The sequence below is a fragment of the Kogia breviceps genome, chromosome 3, assembly GCF_026419965.1.
Source record: "Kogia breviceps isolate mKogBre1 chromosome 3, mKogBre1 haplotype 1, whole genome shotgun sequence".
In the NCBI taxonomy this organism is placed as follows: Eukaryota; Metazoa; Chordata; class Mammalia; order Artiodactyla; family Physeteridae; genus Kogia; species Kogia breviceps.
The window spans coordinates 63,046,850-63,073,995 of NC_081312.1; the positions used below are offsets into that span (position 1 = coordinate 63,046,850).

The window sequence follows — 27,146 nt, forward strand, 5'->3', positions numbered from 1 at the left end:
AATCTTGTAATTTTTTGTGATGTTGATGGTTTGCCCCTTTGAAGCTTAACATCAGAGATGATGTGGTGAAAGTTACAATCGATTGGAACAAGCTCCAGAGCCTCTCGGCGTTCCAGCCTGCTTTGCTCTTTAGTGCACTTGAACAACACGTTTTATATTTACAGGTAAATTCCGTGTTAAAAATGTTAACTCGATATTGAGACTAGAAATTAATTGTAGTTAAATTGTAAGCTGTAGTATTTGTCAGTTCTATCTTAACACTATATTAATAGTGGTATTAATAAAAGGTTACTTTGGCCAGATTGGATCCCAATCTGTTAATTTACATAGTGATCAGGACAATTACAGGAATATAGCCCAATAGGTTGATGTGGGTATGAAGATTGAATGAATGTAGTTCTATTCAATTCTAGACTTGCACTGAAAATTCAATACAGTTGCATCTATGGTAGGTTATAATTAAGCAATAAGACACGGCAGGTGTGTGTCATGCTATGATAATGATTCCATGCCTTGGGTGAGTTTGGAGGCTCATGGAGTGCTTTCAGTGGTTCAAGAAGTGGCATTATCCCAGCATGACACATCCTGGAGTGTCTATTGCAATTAAACAGTTTCAGCATAGTTTTTAAAAAGAAAGTAATTTCTGTGACATTAATGTTTCATATTAGTAAGTAGCCAGTCACTATTTTATCGTCTTTTTCTTGAGTTTGAAATAATTCATCATTTATAGTACGTCAACACTGAATTGTTAAGTTATAATAGTATTGTTATATTTTTAAATATTTCAGTTCAATAACTGAACAGTATTACTACCTTGCTAGTTTCCAGCTAAACATCTTTGCAGTTATAATTGATGCAAGTTTGCAGTTTATCTCTAATCAAAGTATAAAATATGAAGTGTCAAAAAGGTTTGGATTGGTCAGTTTACTTCTATTAAGATGTTACAAGGATTCAGAAGAGTATTTGGTATAGCAAATAATGGAAGCAAAATTGTAGGTATGAAAAAATAATAGGAACACTGACAAGTGTTGGTGTGTTTTGATTAATGGGGTAGACATTTAATTTTCAGTCCTCTCTTCAGTGACTTTATGGGAAATTTTAACTCTGTTTCATGTTAAAAGTAATAGTTAACCCTAGTTTTAAAGGGCGGAAAGCAATGAGCTATAGGACTCAATTGAGGCCTAATTGTGGATGGATTTGGGCGGGGGGAATGGGTAGTATAATTTACATTATACAACAGGGTTTTTTCTCCCTCTAGTATGGTGATAGGCATCTACCTCTTTTTAGCTATGGCTCTTGTTCATTTTCTTTTTAAAAATTTAATTTCATGACCCAAGAAGATATCTTGCCATGTCAGAGAAGCTTGAGTGTTCACTCAGCATTAACACCTATATATTTCATGTCTATGCTCTCTCATTTACTTCGGCCAACTGCAGTTTCAAGTGGAGAATCTCCAGTGATATAGTGATAATACAGGGCTTTGCTGAGTGAGAGCACTGGCTCTCCTGTTAAGGAGGAAAAATACTAAGCCTTAGTATTCTGAGGAGGCATTTGAATGACATGTTAATTAAGTGGCATTGGTGCCAGAGGCTGAGGCTTTGATTTGGCACAAAATAAAAGATGAGTGACAGAATGATTCCCTCAAAGAAAATTTTAAATTTCCTCAGGTTTTCTTTTTCTTCTTTTCTTTCCTTTTTTTTTTTAAACAGATTTATAGCAAATGATATTGGTCACAATAGCAGAGAACAGCACAAACACTTACATGTGCTCAGATCTATGTATGATGTGCCAACCTTTTAAATTTAGTTGATATTGAGTATTGCCTTTACTTAGCAGAAATTTATATAAATATGGTAAATATGTGATTAATTTTGATCAGTTTGAACCTCAGCAGATGGAATTGTGTTCTCAGCCTTTTTTAGCAAAACTTCAGCCTCTGATTAAAGAGGAGAATACAACTATTGTTGAAGAAATAGGAAAAACAGAAACAGGGAACAAGAATGAAGTAAATGCCAAATTTCCCATTGGCGACCTACAGGAGGAAGAAAAGCACAAAGATTGTGATTTGGGAGATGTGAAAAAGACACAGATCCATTTTGATCCAGAAGTAGTTCAAATAAAGGCTGGAAAAGCAGAAGTAAGAAGTTGGGTTTTGGGGGTGAGTGGGTGGGTGGAGTATTTTTTAAAATCTTACTATGTTTGAATTAAGACACACATGCTTATTGTTTGTAGATTGACAGACGAATATCTGCATTTATTGAAAGAAAGCAAGCTGAAATCAATGAAAACAACGTCAGGGAATTTTGCAATGTTATTGATTGTAATCAAGGTAACTACCTAGAAGAAGTTAATTTTTGTAGGATTTTAATGATCTTTCATTTGTTTTTTAAAATGAATAACATTAAGAACACAGTTTAATTATTTCACAGGTTTATTTGGAAACTAAAACAGCAGTATTTCCTTCTGTTTAATAATACAAAATGGTTTTCATCTTGGTTATCCAAAAGTCAAATAAATGCTAACGTAAAAAGGCAAATGTTTACCACAGGTGTAAAGACTGTTTTAAAGTTCCTTCAGGAAATGAAGATAAAGTGTGGGTGGCAGGGTGTCTCAGTCTCACTAGTAAGAAGGTCTAAGCTATATAAATTTCAAGTCTCTAAAGGTATTTATGAAATTATGATATTAATACATGAAGTGAACTTAGTAAAGTTAATACTCCTCAAGAGGGAGCAGTTTTCTCACTACTCTTTAGCTGTTTGAAATTTATGTCACGATAAAACCAATTTGTCATCAAGACTATGCTGTCTTATGCTTTTTTGCTTTCTCAGAGTGCATACATTTGCTGTTTTTCATCAGATTCTCCTTTCCTCTCCACATGATGTTATAGTATATTTACAGATCTGCAAGTATGCTGCAGAATACAAAATTGCAAAGCACTAGCATAGATCATAGTCAGGCATCATAGTAATAATCAGAACAAGTAGTTCTTAGAAAAAATTACGGAGAAGAGTTCCTAATTGGAATGAACATTTTTCTTGTTGCCTCTAATATCTCGTGGCTAATTATTATGAACACAATTGTCAGATGAACCTAGAATTGACTCGTATCACATTGGTACACTGATTCTCTTAATAATGAAATAATACAGGCTCAAGATGGGTCCTAAATGCAGCCTTTTCTACTATTAACATTATACATATGTATCTCTAGATTTGGTATATTTTACTGTTAGCTTTTCAGAACAGGTGCAGCAGTGGTGAAACCTCAGGTACTACAATCCAACTGCAAGCTACCCATGAGAAAGCGTTTGTTGAAGGAGCAAGCACATGTATCACTAATGTTATTCCTCTGTTCTCCCTGCTAACTCTCTTATTATAAACCACCAGGGGATAGAAATTGACAAGAATTGAAATGCTCAGCAGGATTCCTTAGCCCATTCAATCCCTTGCTGGCTCCAAACAGTGTTGGGAAGAATTGCTGTGGAGAGTGACTAGCACTCATACATTCACTATCTTTACACCATGCTGAATTTTTCTCTAAGGGGTCAGTTAATCTATATATTTGGAATATAGCTCTGGAATGGATGATAGCTTCTTTTTTTAACCCTTAGCCCCATGAAATGGTAGAAAGAGAATGGAGAGGTGATGGCCCTTTAAACATATTTTCATGTGTTTCAAAAAGAAAAGAAAAAGAGAATGACTCTGTCTAGTATCTATATATAAAAGATAAGTGGGTTTGGAATTTTATTCACACAGTTTGATGTGTCAGCAGAACTATCTTAAGGAAACTTAGACTGAAAAAATTCAGATGTATTGTAATGTGTTAGTGTGTTCCTTTTAATATCTCTCAATTGACCAAAATATAAACAGTGGGTTTTTAAAAAGTTCCCTAGGGAAAAAAATAATTTTCCTTCATTATCTCTTTTACCATCCATTTTTATTACAAAATAATTAAGGGGAGTTTTTTAGGAAATTTACTGCAATGCATGGTTTTACTTAATGTCATTTTAAAGATTATTTTATAAGATTTGAATTGTTTATATATTATGTTAATATCATTCCAACTTTCTCCCTTGATTTATGATTTATTTGTTGATATATAACTTGAAAGAAACTATACTTTTCAGCTTAGAAAAAATTCAGAACAAAATTTCACATGGTATCATTCTTAAAATTGCGTTTTTTGAAAGGGGCAGTCTGGAAAGAGATAGATAGCTTTTGTGATTAGTGATTTTTTTTTTAGATGAGCACTGGAAATCTAGGAAAAGTATAAAAGTATGTGTTGTAGGTTTCAAGGTCTTTTTTGTATAGCGTTCGGAAATAAAAATGTGTTAAATGCATAATACTTTACATTAGATGTTCACTAATTGGATCAGTAAGTAATATCAAAAATGCTGTATTTTTTAAAAAGATATTTTAGTAAAAATACTGAGTTTTATTGATTTCTATGTTGAAATCAAGTGAATAATGTCTCTTTAGCTTAGAAATTTTAACTCTCTATAATATATAAAGTATTTTCTCCAGAGGCCCAGATGGTTTTTAGGGATATTGGTATTCATTAAAAATTAAATTATGCCACCAAATGTTGAGGACTTTTCTATATATAAATCTGGAAATTAGATAACATTCGATATAAGTTTTAGAGAGTAAAGATCACTAAATTTTATCCTGTGCGTGATAGTAATTTAATTACTGTTATTTAAAATGATATTCTCTGATTATGAGTATTATGTTAATATGCATTACTGAAGGGTTATCAAAATATACATTTGAAGTTAAGAATATATTTAAACTTATACTCATCTAAATTCTCCTTAGAAAATAGTTGTGCGAGAACTGATGCCGTTTTTACTCCTTACCCTGGGTTTAAAAGTCATGTAAAAGGTAAGTATCCATTATATAATACCTTCATCACTGGCAGAAGCTTATTCTAGATTATAAGCAAAATGGAATAGAAATCATTTTCCTATCTAAATTTTATTTATTTTAAAACAAAAAACTCTTGGCTTTCTTTGTACTTGGGTTTGTGGTTATGGAAAAAACATAAAGTACTGTTAAGGAGAGAGACTTTCTGATTTTTGAAATGTAAATTTAATAGGCTCAAGAGTTTCTTAATTTAGTTTCTAGAGTTGTGAATACATATGGACCACAGACTAAACCTGAAGGAATTCAAGGGTCGGGGCATAAACCTAACAGCATGCTCCGCGATTGTGGTAATCAGGCTGTAGAAGAACGACTACAAAACATTGAGGCTCACTTGCGATTGCAGACAGGTAAGCAGAGTGCTGGGCAAGTGTCCTGTAATGTATCTTTGCAAGTGGTTAAAGAAATTCCGATTCACTTAGTCACCAAGTTTTCATTGAGCAGCTGTCATGTACAAAAAACATTGCTCTGATTGGTACAAAAATGAAGAAAGCATAGTCCCTGCTCTCAAGGAATTTACAGTTCACGTGTTTACGCTCTTCTTCCTCCTCTTACACTTCTCAGCGATATCCTGACGCTCTCAGTTTATTAAAGTCATAGCTGAAAACTAATGTAGTTTTTTTCCTGCCATCAGTTTCATAACGTAACCATGACCATCTCTCATTCGTATCCCCCACTGTGCTGGTAAAAAGTATTAATAAGTGTAACCCTAGCCCTTTAAGATCTTCCAGTGAGGATAATCATATAAATAAATAAGTGCCATTGGGGACTAACATTTATTAAGTGACTGACTAAACACTAAGTGCCAGTCACTCTGAAAATATTATACATATATCAACTCACTATTTAACAGCACCCTTGTGAGACGTTGGTGCTGTAATCATTGTCAGATAAAGAAACTGAAGTTTTGAGAGCAGCATGCCCAAGGTAGTGAGTGGCAACTAGAAAGCAAACTTAGATCTTAACTGGCTGCAAAGCCTCAGTCTCCCTCCTGATTTAGTCACCAGATCCTGTTGATTCTATCTTCTAAATATCTGCAAAAGGCACAGAGGCATAAAATATGGTTCAGGGAATATCTGAGTCCAGTCTATCTGGTATATTTGTGGATGGAGGGAGAAGATAAGAGAATGAGTAAATCTTTGAGGATAGTAAGAGATTAGCATTAAAATTAATTCCCTTTCTCAGAACTAGATGCATTTACAATACAAACTGTATAACAGGATTGAATGGTTTATTAAATCTAATAGTATGAAGTAGTTAATTTTGAAAAGTATCTGTTGAATGCCTACTATACACCAAGCACTGTTTTAGACAGGAGGGATACTGAGATGTAGTCACAGTTCCTGGCATCAAGGACTATAATTTGTTTGGGAGAAAGATTAATAGCAAAGGGGGATGTTAAACGGGCTGTGAGGGAAGGGTGTGGTGGGGTACAAGGAGCCTCCATGTGAAGAGATTCAGGCAGTGCTTTGTTGACCCAGTGAAGCTTGAAATGGTTCTTGAAAGGTAGGGAGGTGAGTCAGAGGATGTTCTAGGTAAAGGGAGCAGCAAGAGCAAAGTCAGATGAGTAAGTTATTCATTTTACTTTATTTGAAAGCAAGAACAACCAAGATCCTAAAATTTAAAAATTCTCAAAAAAATCCCCCCATATTTCTAGAGTTTTTATATTTAACAAGTTGATACTTTTGATATGAAAATTTACCCATATTCTTTAATTGCATAACGATTGTTTAATCATGTATTTGTTCACTCAGTAAATATTGAGCACCTGTTCAGTCTATGCGCTGATGCTTCCTAGGTTTGTGCAGTGTACAATCTGCACAGCCATACCCAATGAACAAAACATAAAATTCTGCCCCCTAAGAACTTACATTAGAGTGGAGAAACAGGCAATAAATAAGCAAAATATACAGAATGTCAGGGGGTAGTAATGGTTTGGAGAAAAATAAGGGGAAAAAGATAGGGAGGGAGTGCTAGGTAGGGGGAGGTGGTAGTACTGGTATTTTTTAAAGTGTGGTCAGAGAAGGCCTTACTGATACGGTTAACTTTTGAGCCAAGACCTGAAGTTGGCAAGTGCAAGCCTTGTGAATACAGAGGTAGAGAGAATCACAAGTGCTAAAGTTCTACTTGGCCTAGTTGAATAACAGAAAAATGGCTGAAATGGTATGAATGTGGGGAGAATGTCCAAATTGTATAGGATCTTGTAGACTATTGTAAAGGCTTTGGTTTTTAATCTGAGTGAAATGCGAAGGTGTTGGAAGGTTTTGAGCAGAGAACTAACACTATATGAATCACATTTTAAAAGGATTGCTGGCAGCTGTGTTGTGAACAGACTTTTTATGTGTGCAAGGCAGAAACAAGAAGACCAGTTTGGAGGTTGTGATAATCCAGGGAGAGATGATGGTGGTCTAGGCCAGACTGATTGCATTGGAGGTGCTAAGAAATGGAAGGATTTGGGATATAATCATAATCTTGAAATTTGAGTAACCTTTATTTTACCATACCCCTGCCTAGAAAGTTTGTTAGTTAAGAATTATGGTATTTTAAAGGAACCTCCATACTCTTTTCCACAGTGGCTGTATTAATTTACATTCCCACCAACAGTGCAAGAGGGTTCCCTTTTCTCCACACCCTCTCCAGCATTTATTGTTTGTAGATTTTTTTGATGATGACCATTCTGACAGGTGTGAGGTGATACGGCATTGTAGTTTTCATTTGCATTTCTCTAATGATTAGTGATGTTGAGCATCCTTTCTACCATATGACCCAGCAATCCCACTACTGGGCATATACCCTGAGAATACCATAATTCAAAAAGAGACATGTACCACAATGTTCATGGCAGCACTATTTACAATAGCCAGGACATAGAAGCAACCTAAGTGTCCATCGACAGATGAATGGATAAAGAAGATGTGGCACATATATACAGTGGAATATTAGCCATAAAAAGAAATGAAATTTAGTTATTTGTAGTGAGGTGGATGGACCTAGAGTCTGTCATACAGAGAAATACAAATACCGTATGCTAACACATATATATGGAATCTAAAAAAAAAAAAAAGTTCTGATGAAACTAGGGGCAGGACAGGAATAAAGACGCAGACATAGAGAATGGACTTGAGGACACGGGGATGGGGAAGGGTAAGCTGGGACAAAGTGAGAGAGTGGCATGGACTTATATACACTACCAAATGTGAAATAGATAGCTAGTGGGAAGCAGCCACAGAGCACAGGGAGATCAGCTCAGTGCTTTGTGTCCACCTGGAGGGGTGGGATAAGGAGAGTGGGAGGGAGACACAAGAGGGAGGGGATATGGGGATATATGTATACGTATAGCAGATTCATTTTGTTATACAGCAGAAACTAACACAACATTGTAAGGCAATTATACTCCAATAAAGATGTTAAAAAAATTATGGTAAAGCTCCTTTTAAATGTTCTTCTGGGTTTAAGGAGAAAATATGGCATGTAAGGAGAAGTATAAATTGAAGAAAATGATATGACATATTACAACCACTGAATTGAATTGTCAGTTGTCACTATGCATTTTCCTCCACCTAAATAACTGTCACAGTCTGTCAGAGATACAAGTTGTTCTATATAGGAACTATTCAATGTCTTGTAAAATGAACTTAACATAAAACAAAATGCCTAGCAACATAGGAAGCATAAATGGGGCTTGGGGAGAAGTGTAGTATAATAATATATCCCATAGAGTGTATTATGAAAATGTTTGCTAAAGATTTCATTCTGTCTTACTCTTGTTAACTTATTTTCTTAAGTTTAAATAATTCCCGTTCTTTTGCATAAGTGTCTTTGCATGGCATTTTAAGAATAAAAATTGTAAGAAGAAAGACTTATCCATAGTATCTCAGAATTTTTTTAATGTATTTAGGTGGTCCGGTGCCAAGAGACATTTATCAGAGAATTAAAAAACTTGAGGACAGAATCCTTGAATTGGAAGGCATCTCTCCTGAATATTTTCAATCTGTAGTAAGTATAAGTGTCTGTAAGAAATAAATGTTATTTTAGGATTCATTATCACATAATTCACTCATCGATATGCTGTGTGCAAAACACTGTTTTAATAGTTCAGTGATGAATGAACATAGTTCTGAGTAAAGAGTTACCTAGTTCTTTAAAGATTGTGATTTTGAATATTGTATTATAGACTCATTTTTTTAAAGGGTTACTTTTATGGTACATTACCCAAATTCTCAAACTTAAGCCATTTTTGTGGCATAATTAATCAGCCTGAATAGTGGTGAGTCCTGTCACTCTGAACTTGCTATCTTGTAAAACAAAGACTCCCTCTGGGACATTGTTCTCTGTTGTCCCTTCTGTCTCTTTAATCTCTCACTCTCCACAGACTCCTTCCCTCAGCTCATACACATTTACATTTCTCCCCCATATGAAACACACACCTCAGTCGGCCACCTTACCTTTTTCTTTACCCTAACCACTAGACTTTCTGAAAGACTAGTCTATATTTAATTTCTCAATTCTAGCATTTATTTATTCATTCATTCTTATCCCTTTTACCAAGGAGAGTAAAAAACAATTTGTGCAGATAAGCATCTTGTCATATCAGCATGTTTCAGACAAGCCATCCTGAGCTCCTTGTGTTAATTTCCTCAGTCTTCTGGGGTGATTATACATAACACCTGCCTTTGCTGGGGCTTAGTGTTTGTTTATTTGTTTTAAAGCAACGCCATATTAGAAAGAACTAAAGTAAAAGTGAATGAAATTTTTAAATTTAATTTTTAATAAAATTTACTGAAACTCCTGTTTCTGAAATATTATGTAAGATAGCTCAGTTAGCATGGATCATTATAAGTCACTGGTGAAAATGCGCTTAGAATTATTTTAGGAATAACAGCAATCTTTCCAGTTTCAAATTGGTATTAGAGTAAGGTACAAAAGAAGGAATATTTCCAGATGAAGAAGGCAAGTTGAATAACCAAAGTGAGCAGTGAATCTTAAAGCTCAATAATTTAGAGACTTTTAGTGATTTATTTCCCTCAAATATAAAATGATGTCTATTAAAGTACTGAGGGCTGAAGCAAGGATTAAATGAGATAATACCAGTCAAGCACCTAGCCTGCTGTCTAGCACATGGTAAAACCTTCGTAAATATTAGCATTTATTTAATTTCAGAAACCATCTATGAAGTAGCTGTACGAACATGGATAAGTCATACAATTACAATGTGCCTTCTTTAATTTTAGAAGATTTGTTGGTTTTACATAATTACAAAGGTCTTTCCACTTTTAGGATTATTCTTTGTATCTTCCTAGAAAACGTCATAGAGGTTGTATGCCTTTTCCTACAACAATGTACCATAAGTTTTTCCCATTCAAGCTGCCTTCACTAAGAAATTCCTAGGCAGGCCTTCCCTGGTGGCGCAGTGGTTGAGAGTCCACCTGCCGATGCAGGGAACACGGGTTGTGCGCCAGTCTGGGAAGATCCCACATGCTGCGGAGCGGCTGGGCCCATGAGCCATGGTCGCTCAGCCTGCGCGTCTGGAGCCTGTGCTCTGCAACGGGAGAGGCCACAACAGTGAGAGGCCTGCATACCGCTAAAAAAAAAAAAAAAAAAGAAAAGAAATCCCTAGGCAGGTTATTTTTTTTAGTTCAATTTCATACCCTGTTAATATAATTCTTGTTAACAATAGAACTGATCTTACAAGAGAGTATTGTAGTATTAGATGCCTCAAGTGAGATCTTGCCCCATCATTTATCTTTTCTCTCTGATTTGATTTTAAGAGCTTAACATACACCTATTACTAAATTTAGTTAACAAAAGAACAAGCCCTTTAAATCATAATCTTATTTTGGGGGATCCATTTTACACAGGATAGACTGTTTAGAATGTTTCACTAAGGAGGGAGAAATAGATTGTAGAGGGCCTTAAATGCTGTCCCCAGAAGTTTAAAGTTTAAATGCTATTGAAATCATTTGAGCAGGGAAGTGACTTGTGCAAGTGATATCTAGATTTATCTATTACTGTTCTGGGAAATATATGAAAAGGAAGAGATTGAAAATAAGGAGACAGTATTATACTAGTTTAGATGTGAACTGAGATCCTGAAACAAGGACATGAGAGTGAGAATAGAAAAGATTAGTGCCATAGACAGTAGGAAAGAAAAGTTGGCAAATATTGATAATTGATTGGATATGTAAAGAGATATGGAGCAAGAATGAGTCCAGTTTCTGGTTGGAAAAATGATACCATCATTGGCAGAAATAAAATCTGGAGAGAGATTTTTGGGTGAAATGTGAACTTAGAGTCATAGCAGGATATGCAGATAGAAATATCAGGTAAGCTTTTCAAAATGTAGGACTTAACACTTGAGATAATTGGGAGAAACAGTGTAGAGGTGAGAACATGAGACTGTCAGAGGCCTAAGGTCTGAAACTAACTTCAGGGGCAGGAAGCGTGATAAATGTAAACAGGATTGGCATGGATGTGTTGGGTTTTCATATTTGTAACAAAACTAGTGCTTTAAAAGAATAGTTCCAAATATATTAAACAACCTATATTTGATTAGAAGGATCACTTCTGGATTAGTGTTGGAAATGACATACCCAAATTAATACTGAGCAACAAGCACAAAACACTGACATGGTTTAAACATTCAGATTGACTCTGTCCTAAGGCTTATGAATATGTATGGTACAGACCCAAAGGCAAAGATTTCATACCCACCCTTCCATAACAGATTAATGTGTCATCTCTAGGAGCTGTGCTTCTCTCTCAGAATGGAGCCAGCTCTAGGGTTGTCCTTGCGCCTGAGAGGAGATGAACACACACCCTGCAGGCAACATAGCACATTATTCACCGCTCTTACCTTCCTCTTGCTGGGAGTACATGTATGGCAATTACATAGTTTTATGTGTCTGTTCCTTAGAAGTCTACGGAAAAGACTAGATATGTAGCTTCTAAAGTTAGAAAGTAAGGGAAAATTGAGCCCATTAAATTTCCTAAGGATTGAACTTTTGTTAGAAATTGAATTTATGAAAAGTTTTTAACTGAAATGTGTCTAATCCAGGTTCACATGTAGATGAATTCTAAACACAGTTGGATAGAGATTATCTTGGGTAACCTTGAAGCACAGCATGTGAAAAGGGAAACACTAACAGAGAAAAGATATAAATTGTATTTGGTTCCTAAAAAAAAACTAGATTATGTAAAGTTCTTTTCATTTATGAAACAGACATAAAACTCCAAAAAAAGTTAATGTATGTAAAGCATGAATTACAACAAAGTTAGTATTTATTGCACGTTTTAATGTAGTAGTTCTAAAGATCTTTACCCATCACATTCAACATGGAATAATTTGAATGTGGTAATGTTTTAAAAATTTTAAGGGCATTGCTTAACAGACCATTTAAAAGATACAATTTTATGAGTATTTCCAGAGAATTACTTACTGATTTTAAATTATGACCCTTGAAAACAGTAAGTGTAATGTTCTTCACAGGTATATTTCCACAGCACTTTGTTAATTTTATAGCACTTACTGCTTATATGTTTACACATCTATTTTTCACACTATATTTTCAGCCTCTGAAGGGCAGGAACTGTGTCTTGTTCATCTTTGAACACAGAGTGTAGTAGGCATGGAATAAATGTTCGAATGAATGGATAGGACCTGGCTGATAGTTAATTATTGGACTTTTCAAGTATGTTAACTTTGTTCGAAAGCACTGACTAGGTGGAATCTTAACTCTAGTCTGTAATGGTTAAGTCCCGGTTCTAAAGGGAAGCGTGGGGAGAAAGGAGCCCTGAAGGCCACGTCAACTTCATGCATGCAGGCCGTTTACACGTGAAGGTAATGGTGGGCCTGTAGCATGAGGTGAACAAGTGGGTCTGGCTGGAAAATTAAATTGCAAACCCATTTTGGAGGGCCTTGAAGGTCACATTAACCTGTTTGTAATTCCAGTGTTATTGGGGCACAGTTAAGTCTTTGCGAAAGAAACCTAGAATGGGTTTCTGTCTGGTGACATTGTGAAGTTGTGAGTTGGAGAGAGTTTGGAGTCAAAGAAAGTAGTTTAGGAAACATGTCATTGTCTATACCAGGGAGAAGTGAATGTCTGAATCAGGGCAGTGGGACTAGATGGGAAGAAACATTTAAGGCACTCCACCTGTAACCCTTAGCAATTGATTACCCTTTAAAACTGATTAGAAGTAAGGAAGGGGGTTGGTCATGAAAAAGGCCTCCTTACCAGAGTTTTAGAGCATGGGTTTTTCCGAACCTCATGTATGTGTTTAATCACCTTCTCTTTGGGACACAGGCATTATAAATGTAGCTATAAATTACCTGCTAACTTAAAATAGTGGGAGAGTAGAGACAATTTTTAATTATCTCTGTCCAGCTGTTTAGTGTGTTGGGCTCTCAAATATTTTCTCTCAGGTACCAAGACTTGTTAAAATTTCTGCCTTTTACATTGAGATTTCCTTGTACCCAAACAGAATAAATGTTAAAGCTGGTCCAGTGTATCCACAACAGATATGTTTCTAAGTGTTTCGCGTGTTGAAATATTCTGCTCAGACCTAAAATAAGCCCCCAAAGGCCGCATTTTACTGTTTTTAAGTCATTGAACCACTTATGTCCTTGTTCTGATACTTCTCACTTTGGTTTCATGATATATTAATAATCTGATTGCTCAATGACATGGAAACTGTCCATATTTTACAGATTAAACTGTTAGGAAAACAAGGGGAAGTATATTTTTTCATCAGGGTGTAAAAAACCACCTTGTGGGAAGGTAGGCGACTGAGTAGTGACCAAATTAAACATTAAGCCCTTACCTGCCCAGAGGCCCCACCACAGGTATCCAGCTCAGTTTGGCACAGGAAGGAGCATGTTTATATAGGCACTTTCTTCCCCATATTTAATAATTCCAACACTCAACTGATTTCCCACTTATTATAAACTACTGATAAGAGGCATACCTCAGTATTCTTTGAAAATAGCTTTTGACACAAAGGAAAATCAGAATTTTTACTTTCTCTTCTAAATCTCAGTGGTCACAAATGTTCAAGAGAAAATTTTGCCACCTATGTTGACAGTTTCTTTGTCAGATGTACTGATATACTAATTTGCCATTCAAGAGCTTGTGGTTCTATGAAACTAAGAACAAAGTCTAGAAATAATTCATTAGGTCAGGGTTTAAAAAACACACAGCAGTGTGTTGTTGAGAATGTTATCAGCTTCAAGTAATAGAAGTTTATACTCAAACTGGTTCTAACAGTATGGAAATAATCTTATAAAATGTGAAGTTCAGCAGAATGCAATCTTCAGGGTAAACTGATTTACTGGGCTAAATCATGATTGTCAAAGAACTGAGCTCTAGGGGCTTCCCTGGTGGCGCAGTCGTTGAGAGTCCGCCTGCCGGTGCAGGGGACATGGGTTCGTGCACTGGTCCGGGAGGATACCACGTGCCACGGAGCGGCTGGGCCCGTGAGCCATGGCCGCTGAGCCTGCGCGTCCGGAGCCTGTGCTCCGCAACGGGAGAGGCCACAGCAGTGAGAGGCCTGCATACCACAAAAAAACAAAAAACAAAAAAAGAACTGAGCTCTTTCCCCTCTCAGCTCTGCTTGGTGTTGGCTCTTTCCCCAGGCAGATGGCAAGATAGCTACAGTGCTTTCTGGTGTCCTAACCAGATAACAGCAGTGTCCAGAAGAACTGCCTCCTTTGAGGGCTTTCTCTTAGAAGTGAGGAAATTTTTTCCAGAAGTTCTCCCCCTAATCCCCAGCTGACTCTCCTTCATTATTGGCCAGAATTGGGCCCATGCCCATTTTGGTCACTGACAAGACCAGTGGGGTGGAATCAGTATTCCTCTGAGTCACATAGAGGAGCAGTAGACAGCTGCTCACTTAGACAACCACAGTGTCAATTATAGTCAATCAAGGATGTGTGTGTATGTGTGTGTTTTCACCCCTTTGCCTGGTATTCCAAATTCTGTTTCCCTCTGTCTGTTGCTGCTCCACTTGTTCAATATCCTGGGATAGAAATGTTAAAGAAAGGAAACTAAGTAGGAAACCCACAGAGCACCTCTTTCCACAATCACTCAGCTTCATTCGAAGCTGGGAATTAATGGGAAAGTGTGTGTAGTCAGGGACAAGCATGTTGCTGTGATGTAACTATTATATACTTTTAATATCATCTCTGGAGGGCAACTTCCAAAGTAGAAAAAGGCAGATATTAGTTACAGATAGTGCTAGGTGAGTTTGTAGGCTTTATTTCTGCCAGGGTTCTCCTTATGTTGTTCACTATTCTATAAAGGAAAATTGTTTAGATTTTCTAAGCATTGATTACTTATTATTTTTTTACTTTTAATCTAGAACTTTTCTGGAAAAAGAAGAAAAGTTCAACCACCTCAAGTAAGTTACTACATTTTTATTTTGTTTCTGAAATAGTTTGGTTTTATACCTTTCTTATTAATAAAAGTTTCTACTGTGGTTGCTTTTATCATATCTTGGGATTTAAGGACTGAAAAAAAAAGAACAACATAAATTAAAGTGTTGAATTAGAGAAATAATTTTATTTTAAGGGTGTGGAATGACTCAGATGGGCCAAATAAGTATTAAAATCTATCCAGATGTTAACTGTAGAAGAAAGTATCAGTTACAAAATGCTGAAAAATAATAAATGCTCAAGTAATTTAAATCTCATTCCTTTCCTTCTGCCCCATTTTTTGATTGGGATGTTTGTTTTTTGCTGTTGAGTTGTGAGAGCTGTTTATATATTTTGATTATTAACCCCTTATCAGTCATATCATTTGCAAATATTTTCTCCCATTCAGTAGGTCTTTTCATTTAGTTGATGGCTTCCCTTACTGTGCAAAAGCTTTTAAGTTTAGTAAGGCCTTATTTGTTTATTTTTGCTTTTATTTCCTTTGTTTTAGGAGACAGATCCAAAAAATTATTGCTATGATTTATATCAGAATGTTCTGCCTACGTTTTCCTCTAAAAGTTGTATGGTTTCCAGTCTTACATTTAGGTCTTTAATACATTTGGAGTTTATTTTTGTATATGGTGTTAGAGAATGTCCTAATTTCATTCTTTTACATGTATCTGTCCAATTTTCCCAGCACTACTTATCAAAGAGGCTGTCTTTTCTCCAGTGTATAATCTTGCCTCCTTTGTTGTAGATTAATTGACCATAGGTGTGTGGATTTATTTCTGGGTTTTCTATTCTGTTCCATTGAGCTACGTGTCTATTTTTTGCACCAGTACTATACTGTTTTGATTACTGTAGCTTTGTAGTACAGTCTGAAGTCATAGAGCCTGATTTTTCCAGCTCTGTTGTTTGGCTGTTCAGTCTTTTGTGGTTTCATACAAATTTTAAGATTATTCATTTTAGTTCTGTGAAAAATGCCATTGGTATTTTGATAGGGATTGCATTGAATCTGTAGATTGCCTTGTAATATGGTCCTTTTAACAATGTTACTTCTTTCAATCCATGAACACGGTATATCTTTCCATCTGTGTTGTCTTCAGTTCCTTTCATCAGTGTCTTATAGTTTTCTAAGTACAAGTCTTTTACCTCCTTAGGTAGGTTTATTCCTAGGTATTTTATTCTTTTTGATGGAATTGTTTGCTTAATTTCTTTCTAATAATTCATTGTTAATGTGTAGAATTCAACAGACTTACATATATTAGTTTTGTATCCTGCAACTTTACCGAATTCATTGATTAGCTCTAGTAGTTTTTTGGTGGCATCCATAGGATTTTCTGTGTATAGTGTCATGTCATCTGCAAACAGTGACAATTTTACTTCTTCCTTTCCAGTTTGGATTCCTTTTCTTTTCTTTCTTTTTTTTTTTTTTTTTGATTGCTGTGACTAGGAGTTACAATACTATGTTGAATAAAAGTGGTGAGAGTGGACATCCTTTTATCTTAGAGGAAATGCTTTCAGCTTTTCACCATTGAGTATGATGTTAGTTGCAAGCTTGTCATATATGACCTTTATTATGTTGAGGTATGTTCCCTTTATGCCCACTTTCTGGAGAGTTTTTATCATAAATAGATGTTGAATTTTGTCAAAAGGTTTTTCTGCATCTGTTGAGATGTTCATATGGTTTTTATTCAGTTAATGTGTATCACATTGATTGATTTGAAGATATTGACAAATCCTTACATCTCTGGGGTAAATCCCACTTGATCATGGTATATGATCCTTTTAATGTATTGTTGAATTTGGTTTGCCAGTATTTTGTTCAGGATTTTTGTTTCTGTGTTCATCAGTGATATTAGCCTGTAATTTTCTTTTTTTGTAGTATCTTTGGTTTTGGTATCAGGGTGATGATGGCCTTGTAGAATGAGTTCGGAAGCTCTGCAGTTTTTTGGAATAGTTTAAGAAGGATAGGTGTTAATTCTCTAAATGTTTAGTAAAATTCACCTCTGAGGCAATCTTGTCCTGGATTTTTGTTGTTGGGGATTTTAAAAATTACTGATTCAATTTCATTACTGGTAATTGGTGTGTTCATATTGGTATTTTCTATTTCTTCTGGGTTCAGTATTGGGAAATTGTACATTTCTAGGAATTTGTCCATTTTGGCATATAGTTTTTCATAGTAGTCTCTTATGACTCTTTGTATTTCTGTGGTGTTGGCTGTAACTTCTCCTTTTTCATTTATTATTTTATTGATTGGGCCCTCTTTTCTCTTGACGAGTCTAGCTAAAGGTTTACCTATTTGTTGATTTCTTTTAAGGAAATGACTTTTTATTGATTTTTGTTTGTTTGTTTCTATTTTATTTATTTCTGCTCTGATCTTTATGATTTATTTCCTTCTACTAACTTTGGGTTTTCTTTGTTCTTTTTCTAGTTGCTTTAGGTGTAAGGTTTAGGTTGTTTATTTGAGGTGTTTGTTGTTTCCTGAGATAACCTTTTATTGCTATAGATTTCCCTCTTAGAACTGATTTTGCTGCATTCCACAGATTTTGGAATGTTGTATTTTCATTATCATTTGTCAGCAGGTATTTTTTTTTTAATTTCCTCTTTGATTTCTTCAGTGATCCATTGGTTATTTAGTAGCATTGTTTTTTTAGTAGCCTCCATGTGTTTGTGTCTTTTGCAGGTGATTTTTTTGTTTGTTTGGTTGGTTGGTGGTTGATTTCTAGTCTCATAGTGTTGTGGTTGGAAAAGGTACTTGATATGATTTCAATTTTCTTAAATTTACCAAGGCTTGTTTTGTAGCTTAGCTGTGATCTGTCCTGGAGACTGTTCATGTGCACTTAAAAAGATTGTGTGTTCTGCTGCTTTCAGAAGGAATGTTCTCTGTATATGAATAAGTTCTTCTGGTCCAATGTGTCATTTAAGGCCAGTGATTCCTTATTGATTTTCTGTCTGGGTGATCTGTCCATTGATGTAAGTGGGGTGTTAAAGTCCCCTACTATTATTGTGTTACTGTCAATTTCTCCCTTTATGTCTGTTAATATTTGCTTTATGTATTTAGGTGCTCCTATGTTGGGTTGCATATGTATTTATAATTGTTACATCATTTTCTTGGATCTATCCCTTGATCATTATGTAATGTCCTTCGTTGTCTCTTGGAACAGTCTTTATTTTAAAGTCTATTTTGTATGATATAAATATTGCTACTCCAGCTTTCTTTTGATTTCCATGTGCATGGACTACCTTTTCCCATCCTTTTACTTTCAGTCTGTGTGAGTCTTTAGATCTGAAGTGAGTCTCTTGTAGGCAGCATATATAGAGGTCTTGCTTTTTATCCATTTAGCCACTGTCTTTGATTGTAGCATTTAGTCCATTTACATTTAAAGTAATTATTGATATGTATGTTCTTGTTGACATTTTGTTAATTGTTTTGGGGTTGTTTTTTGAAGGTAATTTGTTTGCTTTTTTTTTGTGACTTGATGACTATCTTTAGTGTTATATTTGGATTTGTCTTTCTTCTCTGTATATATCTATTACAGATTTTTGGTTTGTGGTTACCATGAGGTTTTTATGTAGCAGACTCTCTCTCTCTATATATATATATATATAGATAGATAGATAGATAGATAGATAGATATGTATATATATGTGTGTGTGTGTGTATATATATATATATATACACACACACACACACTCTCACACACATATATATACATGATTGTTTTAAGTTGTTGATCTCTTATTTCAAATGCATTTTAACAACCCTGCATTTGTCCTCTCTTTCCCTCATGACTACTGTTTTTAATGTCATATTGTTACATCTAATTTTTTTGTGTATCCCTTAATTGTTAGATGATTTTACTACTTTTGTCTTTTAACCTTCTTACTATCTTTGTGCATGGACGATTTACTACCTTTACTGTATGTTATCCTTTATTGATGAGCCTTTTCCTTTTGTAATTTTCACATTCTAGTTGTGGCATTTTGTTTTTGCTTCACTACCTTTACTGTATGTTATCCTTTATTGATGAGCCTTTTCCTTTTGTAATTTTCGCATTTCTAGTTGTGGCATTTTGTTTTTGCTTCTAGACACTCCCTTAACATTTCTTGTAAAGCTTATTTGGTGCTGCTGAACTCTTAGCTTTTGCTTGTCTGTAAAGCTTTTGATCTCTCCATCAAATCTGAACAAGAGCATTTCTGTGTAGAGTATTCTTGGTTGTAGGTTTTTCCCTTTTATCTCTTTAAATACATCATGCAACTCCTTTCTGATCTGCAGACTTTCTGCTGAAAAATCAGCTGATAGCCGAATGGGAATTCCCTTGTATGTAGCTTGTTGCTTTTTCCTTGCTACTTTTAACTTTAATTTTTGCCATTTTAATTACAGTGTGTTTTGGTGTGTTCCTCTTTGGGTTAATCCTGACTGGGATTCTCTGTGCTTCCTAGACTTGGATGTCTGTTTCCTTTCCCAGATTAGGGAAGTTTTCAGCTGTTATGTCTTCAAATATGTTCTCAGCCCTTTTCTCTCTTTTCTTCTAGGACCCCTATAATGCAAACATTAGTGTGCTCAGTATTGTCCCAGAGGTCTCCTGAGCTGTCCTCATTTCTTTTCATTCATTTTTCTTTTGTTTATTCAGCATCAATGATTTCCACTACTCTGTATTCCAGCTCACTGATCCATTCCTCTCTTTCATTTAGTCTACTGTTGATTCCTTCTAGTGTATTTTTCACTTCAGATATTGTATTCTTCATCTCTGTTTGGTTGTTTTTTTATATTTTCTAACTCTTTGTTAATAACTTCTAACTTCTCCCTCTGTGCATCCATTCTTCTCCTGAGCTCTTTGGTCATATTTACATCACTACCTGAACTCTTTCTCAGGTAGATTTCCTGTCTCCACTTCACTTAGTTCTTCTTCCAGGGTTTTATCTTGTTCTTTTGTCTGGAACATGTTCCTTTGTTGTCTCATTGTGCCTGAGGTGCTGTTTTTACTTTTATGTATCTGGTGGTTGGTTATATTTCCCAACAATGGAGAATTGGCCTTTTGTTACCTGAGCTGTATGCTCTAGGGGTTCCCCCTATGAGGGCTGCATGAGTCGTTCTGTTGCGGCTGGCTCTGTGGGTGTCTGGTTGGCTGCCAGGCCCTGCCTTGTGTGGAGGCTGCCAACCACAGGTTGGTGGGACTGGGTCACAAGGTGGCTGACTGCAGAACCCCAAATAGCCTGGGAGCTAATTTTGCCCCACTAGTGGCTGGAGTCTAGGTCCAGGACACTCCAGGGCTGTTGCCTGCACATGGTGGGTGAATCCAGGTCCTGCAGCTAGTGCTGGCCTACTGGCAGGCAGAGCCAGGTCCTGGAGTCTTAATTCTATAGCCAAGGCGACCCCAGAGCTAGTGTTGGATCACTGGTGGGTGGGGCTGGTTCCTGACACAGTTGAGTGTGGCATCCAGGACATCCTTGAAGCTTGTATTGGCCTGCTAGTGGGCATGGCCAAGCTGGTCCCAGTTTAAGGTGTGGCCTACTGGTAGGCAGTCTGGGTGTGCAGGCTGTGCAGCTGTGGTTTTCTTGTGGTTGGTGCCTGTCCCTTGGTGGGTGAGACTGGTTCAGAGGTTACAGTGGGCTTCCAGGGCAGAGCTGGGGCCCAGGGGATTCTGGGACTGGTGCCTGCCCACTTGTGGGTGGAGCTGGGTCCTGGGTCCTCTGGTTGCCAGGGCTGTGTCCAGAGGTAGCCATGGGCTGAGGAGGTCTTAAGGCAGCCTGTCTGCTGGTGAGTGGGGCTGTGTCCTGGCCCATTTAGTTACTTTGGCCTGAGGCATCCCAGCACTGGTGCCTACAGGCTGCTGAGCCAGGATGGGGCTGGGTCCTGGGGCTAATAATCTAGAGGGAGGATTCCACAATGCCACTTGCTAGCACCAGTGTTGTCCACATGTTAGAACAGGCTTCTAAAAATGGCTGGCCCACCAGCCAGTGGCTGTGTAACTAGGTTGAGCTGCAACTCTTTCTGTCTCTCTGGACAACTCTGCAAGATCAGAAGGTTGGTCTGACCCAGGCTCCTATCAAATTACTGATTCTGCTCGCGGTCCTAGAGCATGTGAAATTTTTTGTGTGCTCTTTAAGAGTGAAGTCTTTATTTCCGCAACCCTGTGGGATTCCCAAAAGCCATCCCTGATGGTCTTCAAAGCCAAATTCTCTAGGCTGGTCTTCTCTCTGCACTATATATGTTGGTAGTCTTTTTTAATTTGTTGATTTCCTTTGCTATGTAAAAGCTTTTAAGTTTGGTTAGGTCTTGTTTATTTTCACTATTCTTTTGCTTTGGGAGACTGATCTAAGAAATTGCTGTGATTTATGGCTGAAAAATGTTTGCCTGTGTTTTTCTTCCAGGAGTTTTATTGGTGTCATGTCCTATATTTAGGTCTTTAAACCATTTTTGGTTTACTTTTCTATATGGTGTGGGGGAGTGACTTGATACACATATAGCTGTCCAGCTTTCCCAGCACCACATGCTGAAGAGACTGTCTTTTTTCTTTTTCTTTTATCTTAACATCTTTATTGGAGTATAAGTGCTTTACAATGGTGTGTTTCTGCTTTATAACAAAGTGGATCAGCTATACATATACATATATCCCCATATCTCCTCCATCTTGCGTCTCCCTCCCACCAGCCCTATCCCACCTCTCTAGGTGGTCACAAAGCACCGAGTTGATCTCCCTATGCTATGTGACTGCTTCCCACTAGCTATCTATTTCACATTTGGTAGTGTATATAAGTCCATGCCACTCTCTCACTTCGTCTCAGCTTAAACTTCTGCCTCCCTGTGTCCGCAAGTCCATTCACTACATCTGTGTCTTTATTCCTGTCCTGCCCCTAGGTTCTTCATAATTATATATATATATTTTTGTTGTTGTTGTTTTTTAGATTCCATATATATGTGTTAGCATATGGTATTTTTCTCTGACTTACTTCACTCTGTATGACAGACTATATCCATCCACCTCACTACAAATAACTCAATTTCATTTCTTTTTATGGCTGAGTAATATTCCATTGTATATATGTGCCACATTTTCTTTATCCATTCATCTGTCGATAGACACTTAGGTTGCTTCCATGTCCTGGCTATTGTAAGTAGAGCTGCCATGAATATTGTGGTACGTGACTCCTTTTGAATTATGGTTTTCTCAGGGTATATGCCCAGTAGTGGGATTGCTGGGTCCTATGGTAGTCCTATTTTTAGTTTTCTAAGGAACCTCCGTACTGTTGTCCATAGTAACTGTATCAATTTACATTCCCACCAACAGTGCAAGAGGGTACCCTTTTCTCCATACCCCTTCCAGCATTTATTGTTTGAAGATTTTTTGATGATGGCCATTCTGACTGGTGTGAGGTGATACCTCATTGTAGTTTTCATTTGCATTTCTCTAATGATTAGTGATGTTGAGCATTCTTTCATGTGTTTGTTGGCTATCTGTGTATCTTCTTTGGAGAAATGTCTGTTTAGGTCTTCTGCCCATTTTTGGATTGGGTTGTTTGTTCTTTTGATATTGAGCTGCATGAGCTGCTTGTAAATATTGGAGATTAATCCTTTGTCAGTTGCTACATTTGCAAATATTTTCTCCCATTCTGAGAGTTGTCTTTTCCTCTTGTTTATGGTTTCCTTTGCTGTGCAAAAGCTTTTAAGTTTCATTAGGTCCCATTTGTTTATTTTTGTTTATATTTCCATTTCTCTAGGAGGTTGGTCAAAAAGGATCTTGCTGTGATTTATGTCATAGAGTGTTCTGCCTATGTTTTCCTCTAAGAGTTTGATAGTGGCTGGCTTTACATTTAGGTCTTTAACCCATTCTGAGTTTATTTTTGTGTATGGTGTTAGGGAGTCTTCTAATTTCATACTTTTACATGTGCCTATCCGGTTTTCCCAGCACCGCTTATTGAAGAGGCTGTCTTTTCTCCACTGTATATTCTTGCCTCCTTTATCAAAGATAAGGTGACCATATGTGTGTGGATTTATCTCTGGGCTTTCTATCCTGTTCCATTGATCTATATTTCTGTTTTTGTGCCAGTACCATACTGTCTTCATTGCTGTAGCTTTGTAGTATAGTCTGAAGTCAGGGAGCCTGATTCCTCCAGCTCCATTTTTTGTTCTCAAGATTGCTTTGGCTATTCGGGGTCTTTTGTGTTTCCATACACATTGTGAAATTTTTTGTTCTAGTTCTGTAAAAAATGCCAGTGGTAGTTTGATAGGGATTGCATTGAATCTGTAGATTGCTTTGGGTAGTAGAGTCATTTTCACAGTGTTGATTCTTCCAATTCAAGAACATGGTATATCTCTCCATCTATTTGTATCATCTTTAATTTATGTCATCAGTGTCTTATAATTTTCTGCATACAAGTCTTTTGTTTCCTTAGGTAGGTTTATTCCTAGATATTTTATTCTTTTTGTTGCAGTGGTAAATGGGAGTGTTTTCTTAATTTCACTCTCTGATTTTTCATCATTAGTGTATAAGAATGCCAGAGATTTCTGTGCGTTAATTTTGTATCCTGCTACTTTACCAAATTCATTGATTAGCTCTAGTAGTTTTCTGGTAGCATCTTTAGGATTCTCTATGTATAGTATCATGTCATCTGCAAACAGTGACAGCTTTGCTTCTTCTTTTCTGATTTGGATTCCTTTTATTTCTCGTTCTTCTCTGATTGCTGTGGCTAGAACTTCCAAAACTGTGTTGAATAATAGTGGTGAGAGTGGGCAACCTTGTCTTGTTCCTGATCTTAGTGGAAATGGTTTCAGTTTTTCACCATTGAGGACGATATTGGCTGTGGGTTTGTCATATATGGCCTTTATTATGTAGAGGAAAGTCCCCTCTGTGCCTACTTTCTGCAAGGTTTTTATCATAAATGGGTGTTGAATTTTGTCAAAAGCTTTCTCTGCATCTATTGAGATGATCATATGTTTTTTCTCCTTCAATTTGTTAATATGGTGTATCACATTGATATGCGTATATTGAAGAATCATTGCCTTCCTGGGATAAACACTACTTGATCATGGTGTATGATCCTTTTAATGTGCTGTTGGATTCTGTTTGCTAGTATTTTGTTGAGGATTTTTGCATCTATGTTCATCAGTGATATTGGTCTGTAGTTTTCTTTTCTTGTGACATCTTTGTCTGGTTTTGGTATCAGGGTGATGGTGGCCTCGTAATATGAGTATGCGAGTATTCCTCCCTCTGCTATATTTTGGAAGAGTTTGAGAAGGATAGGTGATAGCTCTTCTCTAAATGTTTGATAGAATTTGCCTGTGAAGCCATGTGGTCTTGGTCTTTTGTTTCTTGGAAGATTTTTAATCACAGTTTCAATTTCAGTGCTTGTGATTGGTCTGTTCATATTTTCTATTTCTTCCTGGTTCAGTCTCATAAGGTTGTGCTTTTCTAAGAATTTTTCCATTTCTTCCAGGTTGTCCATTTTATTGGCATATAGTTGCTTGTAGTAATCACTCATGATCCTTTATATTTCTGCAGTTTCAGTTGTTACTTCTTTTTCATTTCTTATTCTATTGGTTTGAGTCTTCTCCCTTTTTTCTTGATGAGTCTGGCTAATGGTTTATCAATTTTGTTTATCTTCTCAAAGAACCAGCTTTTAGTTTTATTGATCTTTGCTCTCGTTTCCTTCATTTCTTTTTCATTTATTTGTGATCTGATCTCTATGATTTCTCTCCTTCTGCTAACTTTGGGGGTTTTTTTGTTCTTCTTTCTCTAATTGCTTTATGTGTAAGGTTAGGTTGTTTATTTGAGATGTTTCTTGTTTGTTAAGGTAGGATTGTATTGCTATAAACTCCCCTCTTAGAACTGCTTTTGCTGCATCCCATAGGTTTTGGGTTGTCATGTTTTCATTGTCATTTGTTTCTGGGTATTTTTTGATTTCCTCTTTGATTTCTTCAGTGATCTCTTGGTTATTTAGTAGTGTATTGTTTAGCCTCCATGTGTTTGTATTTTCTACAGATTTTTTTACTGTAATTGATATCTAGTCTTATAGTGTGGTTGTCAGAAACGATACTTGATGCGATTTCAGTTTTCTTAAATTTACCAAGGCTTGATTTGTGACCCAAGATATGATCTATCCTGGAGAGTGTTCCATGAGCACTTCAGAAGAAAGTGTATTCTGTTGTTTTTGAGTGGAATGTCCTATAAATATCAATTAAGTACATCTTGTGTAATGTATCATTTAAAGCTTGTGTTTCCTTATTTTCATTTTGGATGAATTGTCCATTGGTAAAAATGGGGTGTTAAAGTCCCCTACTATTATTATTTTGTTACTGTCGATTTCCCCTTTTTGGCTGTTAGCATTTGTCTTATGTATTGAGGTGCTCTTATGTTGGGTGCATAAATAAGTACAATTGTTATATCTTCTTCTTGGATTGATCCCTTGATCATTATGTAGTGTCCTTCTTTGTCTCTTGTAATACTCTTTATTTTAAAGTCTATTTTGTCTGATATGAGAATTGCTACTCCAGCTTTTATTGATTTCCATTTGCATGGAATATCTTTTTCCATCCCCTCACTTTCAGTCTGCATGTGTCCCTAGAGGTCTGAAGTGGGTCTCTGGTAGACAGCATATGTACAGGTCTTGTTTTTGTATCCATTTAGCCAGTCTGTGTCTTTTGGTTGGAGTACTTAATCCATTTACATTTAAGGTAATTATCAATATGTATGTTCCTATGACCATTTTCTTAATTGTTTTGGGTTTATTATTGTAGGTCTTTTCCTTCTCTTGTGTTTCCTGCCTAAAGAAGTTCCTTTAGCATTTGTTGTAGAGGTGGTTTGGTTGTGCTGAATTCTCTTAACTTTTGCTTGTCTGTAAAGCTTTCGATTTCTCCTTCAAATCTGAATGAGATCCTTGTTGGGTAGAGCAATCTTGGTTGTAGGTTTTTTCCCTTTCATTACTTTAAATATGTCCTGCCTCACCCTTTTGGCTTGCAGAGTTTCTGGTGAAAGATCAGTTGTTAACCTTATGGGGATTCCCTTGTATGTTATTTGTTGTTTTCCCCTTTCTGCTTTTAATATTTTTTCCTTGTATTTAATTTTTGATAGTTTGATTAATATGTCTCTGTATGGGACTCTGTGCTTCCTGGACTTGATTAACTATTTCCTTTCCCATATTAGGGAAGTTTTCAACTATAATGTCTTCACATATTTTCTCAGTCCCTTTCTTTTTCTCTTCTTCTTCTGGGACCCCTATAATTCAAATGTTGGTGCATTTAATGTTGTCCCAGAGGTCTCTGAGTCTGTCCTCAATTCTTTTCATTCTTTTTTCTTTATTCTGCTCTGCGCTAGTTATCGCCACTCTTTTATCTTCCAGGTCAATTATCTGTTCTGCCTTAGTTAATCTGCTATTGATTCCTTCTAGGGAATTTTTAATTTCGTTTATTGTGCTGTTCATCACTGTTTGTTTGCTCTTTAGTTCTTCTAGGTCCTTGTTAAACGTTCGTCGTATTTTCTCCATTCTGTTTCCAAGATTTTGAATCATCTTTACTATCATTATGCTGAATTCTTTTTCAGGTAGACTGCGTATTTCCTCTTCATTTGTTTGGTCTGGTGGGTTTTTACCTTGCTCCTTTATCTGCTGTGTGTTTCTCTGTCTTCTCATTTTGCTTAATTTACTGTTTGGGGTCTCCTTTTCACAGGCTGCCGGTTTGTAGTTTCCGTTGTTTTTGGTGTCTGCCCCCAGTGGCTAAGGTTGGTTCAGTGGGTTGTGTAGGCTTCCTGGTGGAGGGGACTGGTGCCTGTGTTCTGTTGGATTAGGCTGGATTTTGTCTTTCTGGTGGGCAGAACTGC

The 27,146-nt window shown here is 36.5% G+C and overlaps 1 protein-coding gene across 9 annotated transcripts in view; it reads left to right on the forward strand.

Moving 5' to 3' along the window:
* MBIP (MAP3K12 binding inhibitory protein 1) overlaps window positions 1-27,146 on the forward strand; it is a 66,904-nt gene that overhangs the window by 3,855 nt on the left and 35,903 nt on the right. For 4 of the 9 annotated variants that reach the window (XM_067028575.1, XM_067028574.1, XM_067028571.1 and 1 more), the window contains exons 2-7: window positions 45-164; window positions 1,913-2,137; window positions 2,233-2,329; window positions 4,818-4,883; window positions 5,120-5,272; window positions 8,821-8,918. In XM_067028575.1, the coding sequence (XP_066884676.1) occupies window positions 45-164; window positions 1,913-2,137; window positions 2,233-2,329; window positions 4,818-4,883; window positions 5,120-5,272; window positions 8,821-8,918 (759 nt within the window). Of the gene's footprint in view, window positions 1-44; window positions 165-1,912; window positions 2,138-2,232; window positions 2,330-4,817; window positions 4,884-5,119; window positions 5,273-8,820; window positions 8,919-15,275; window positions 15,315-27,146 lie in introns of all 9 variants that reach the window. The other 5 variants (XM_059055653.2, XM_059055654.2, XM_059055656.2 and 2 more) reach the window with 3 other exon arrangements.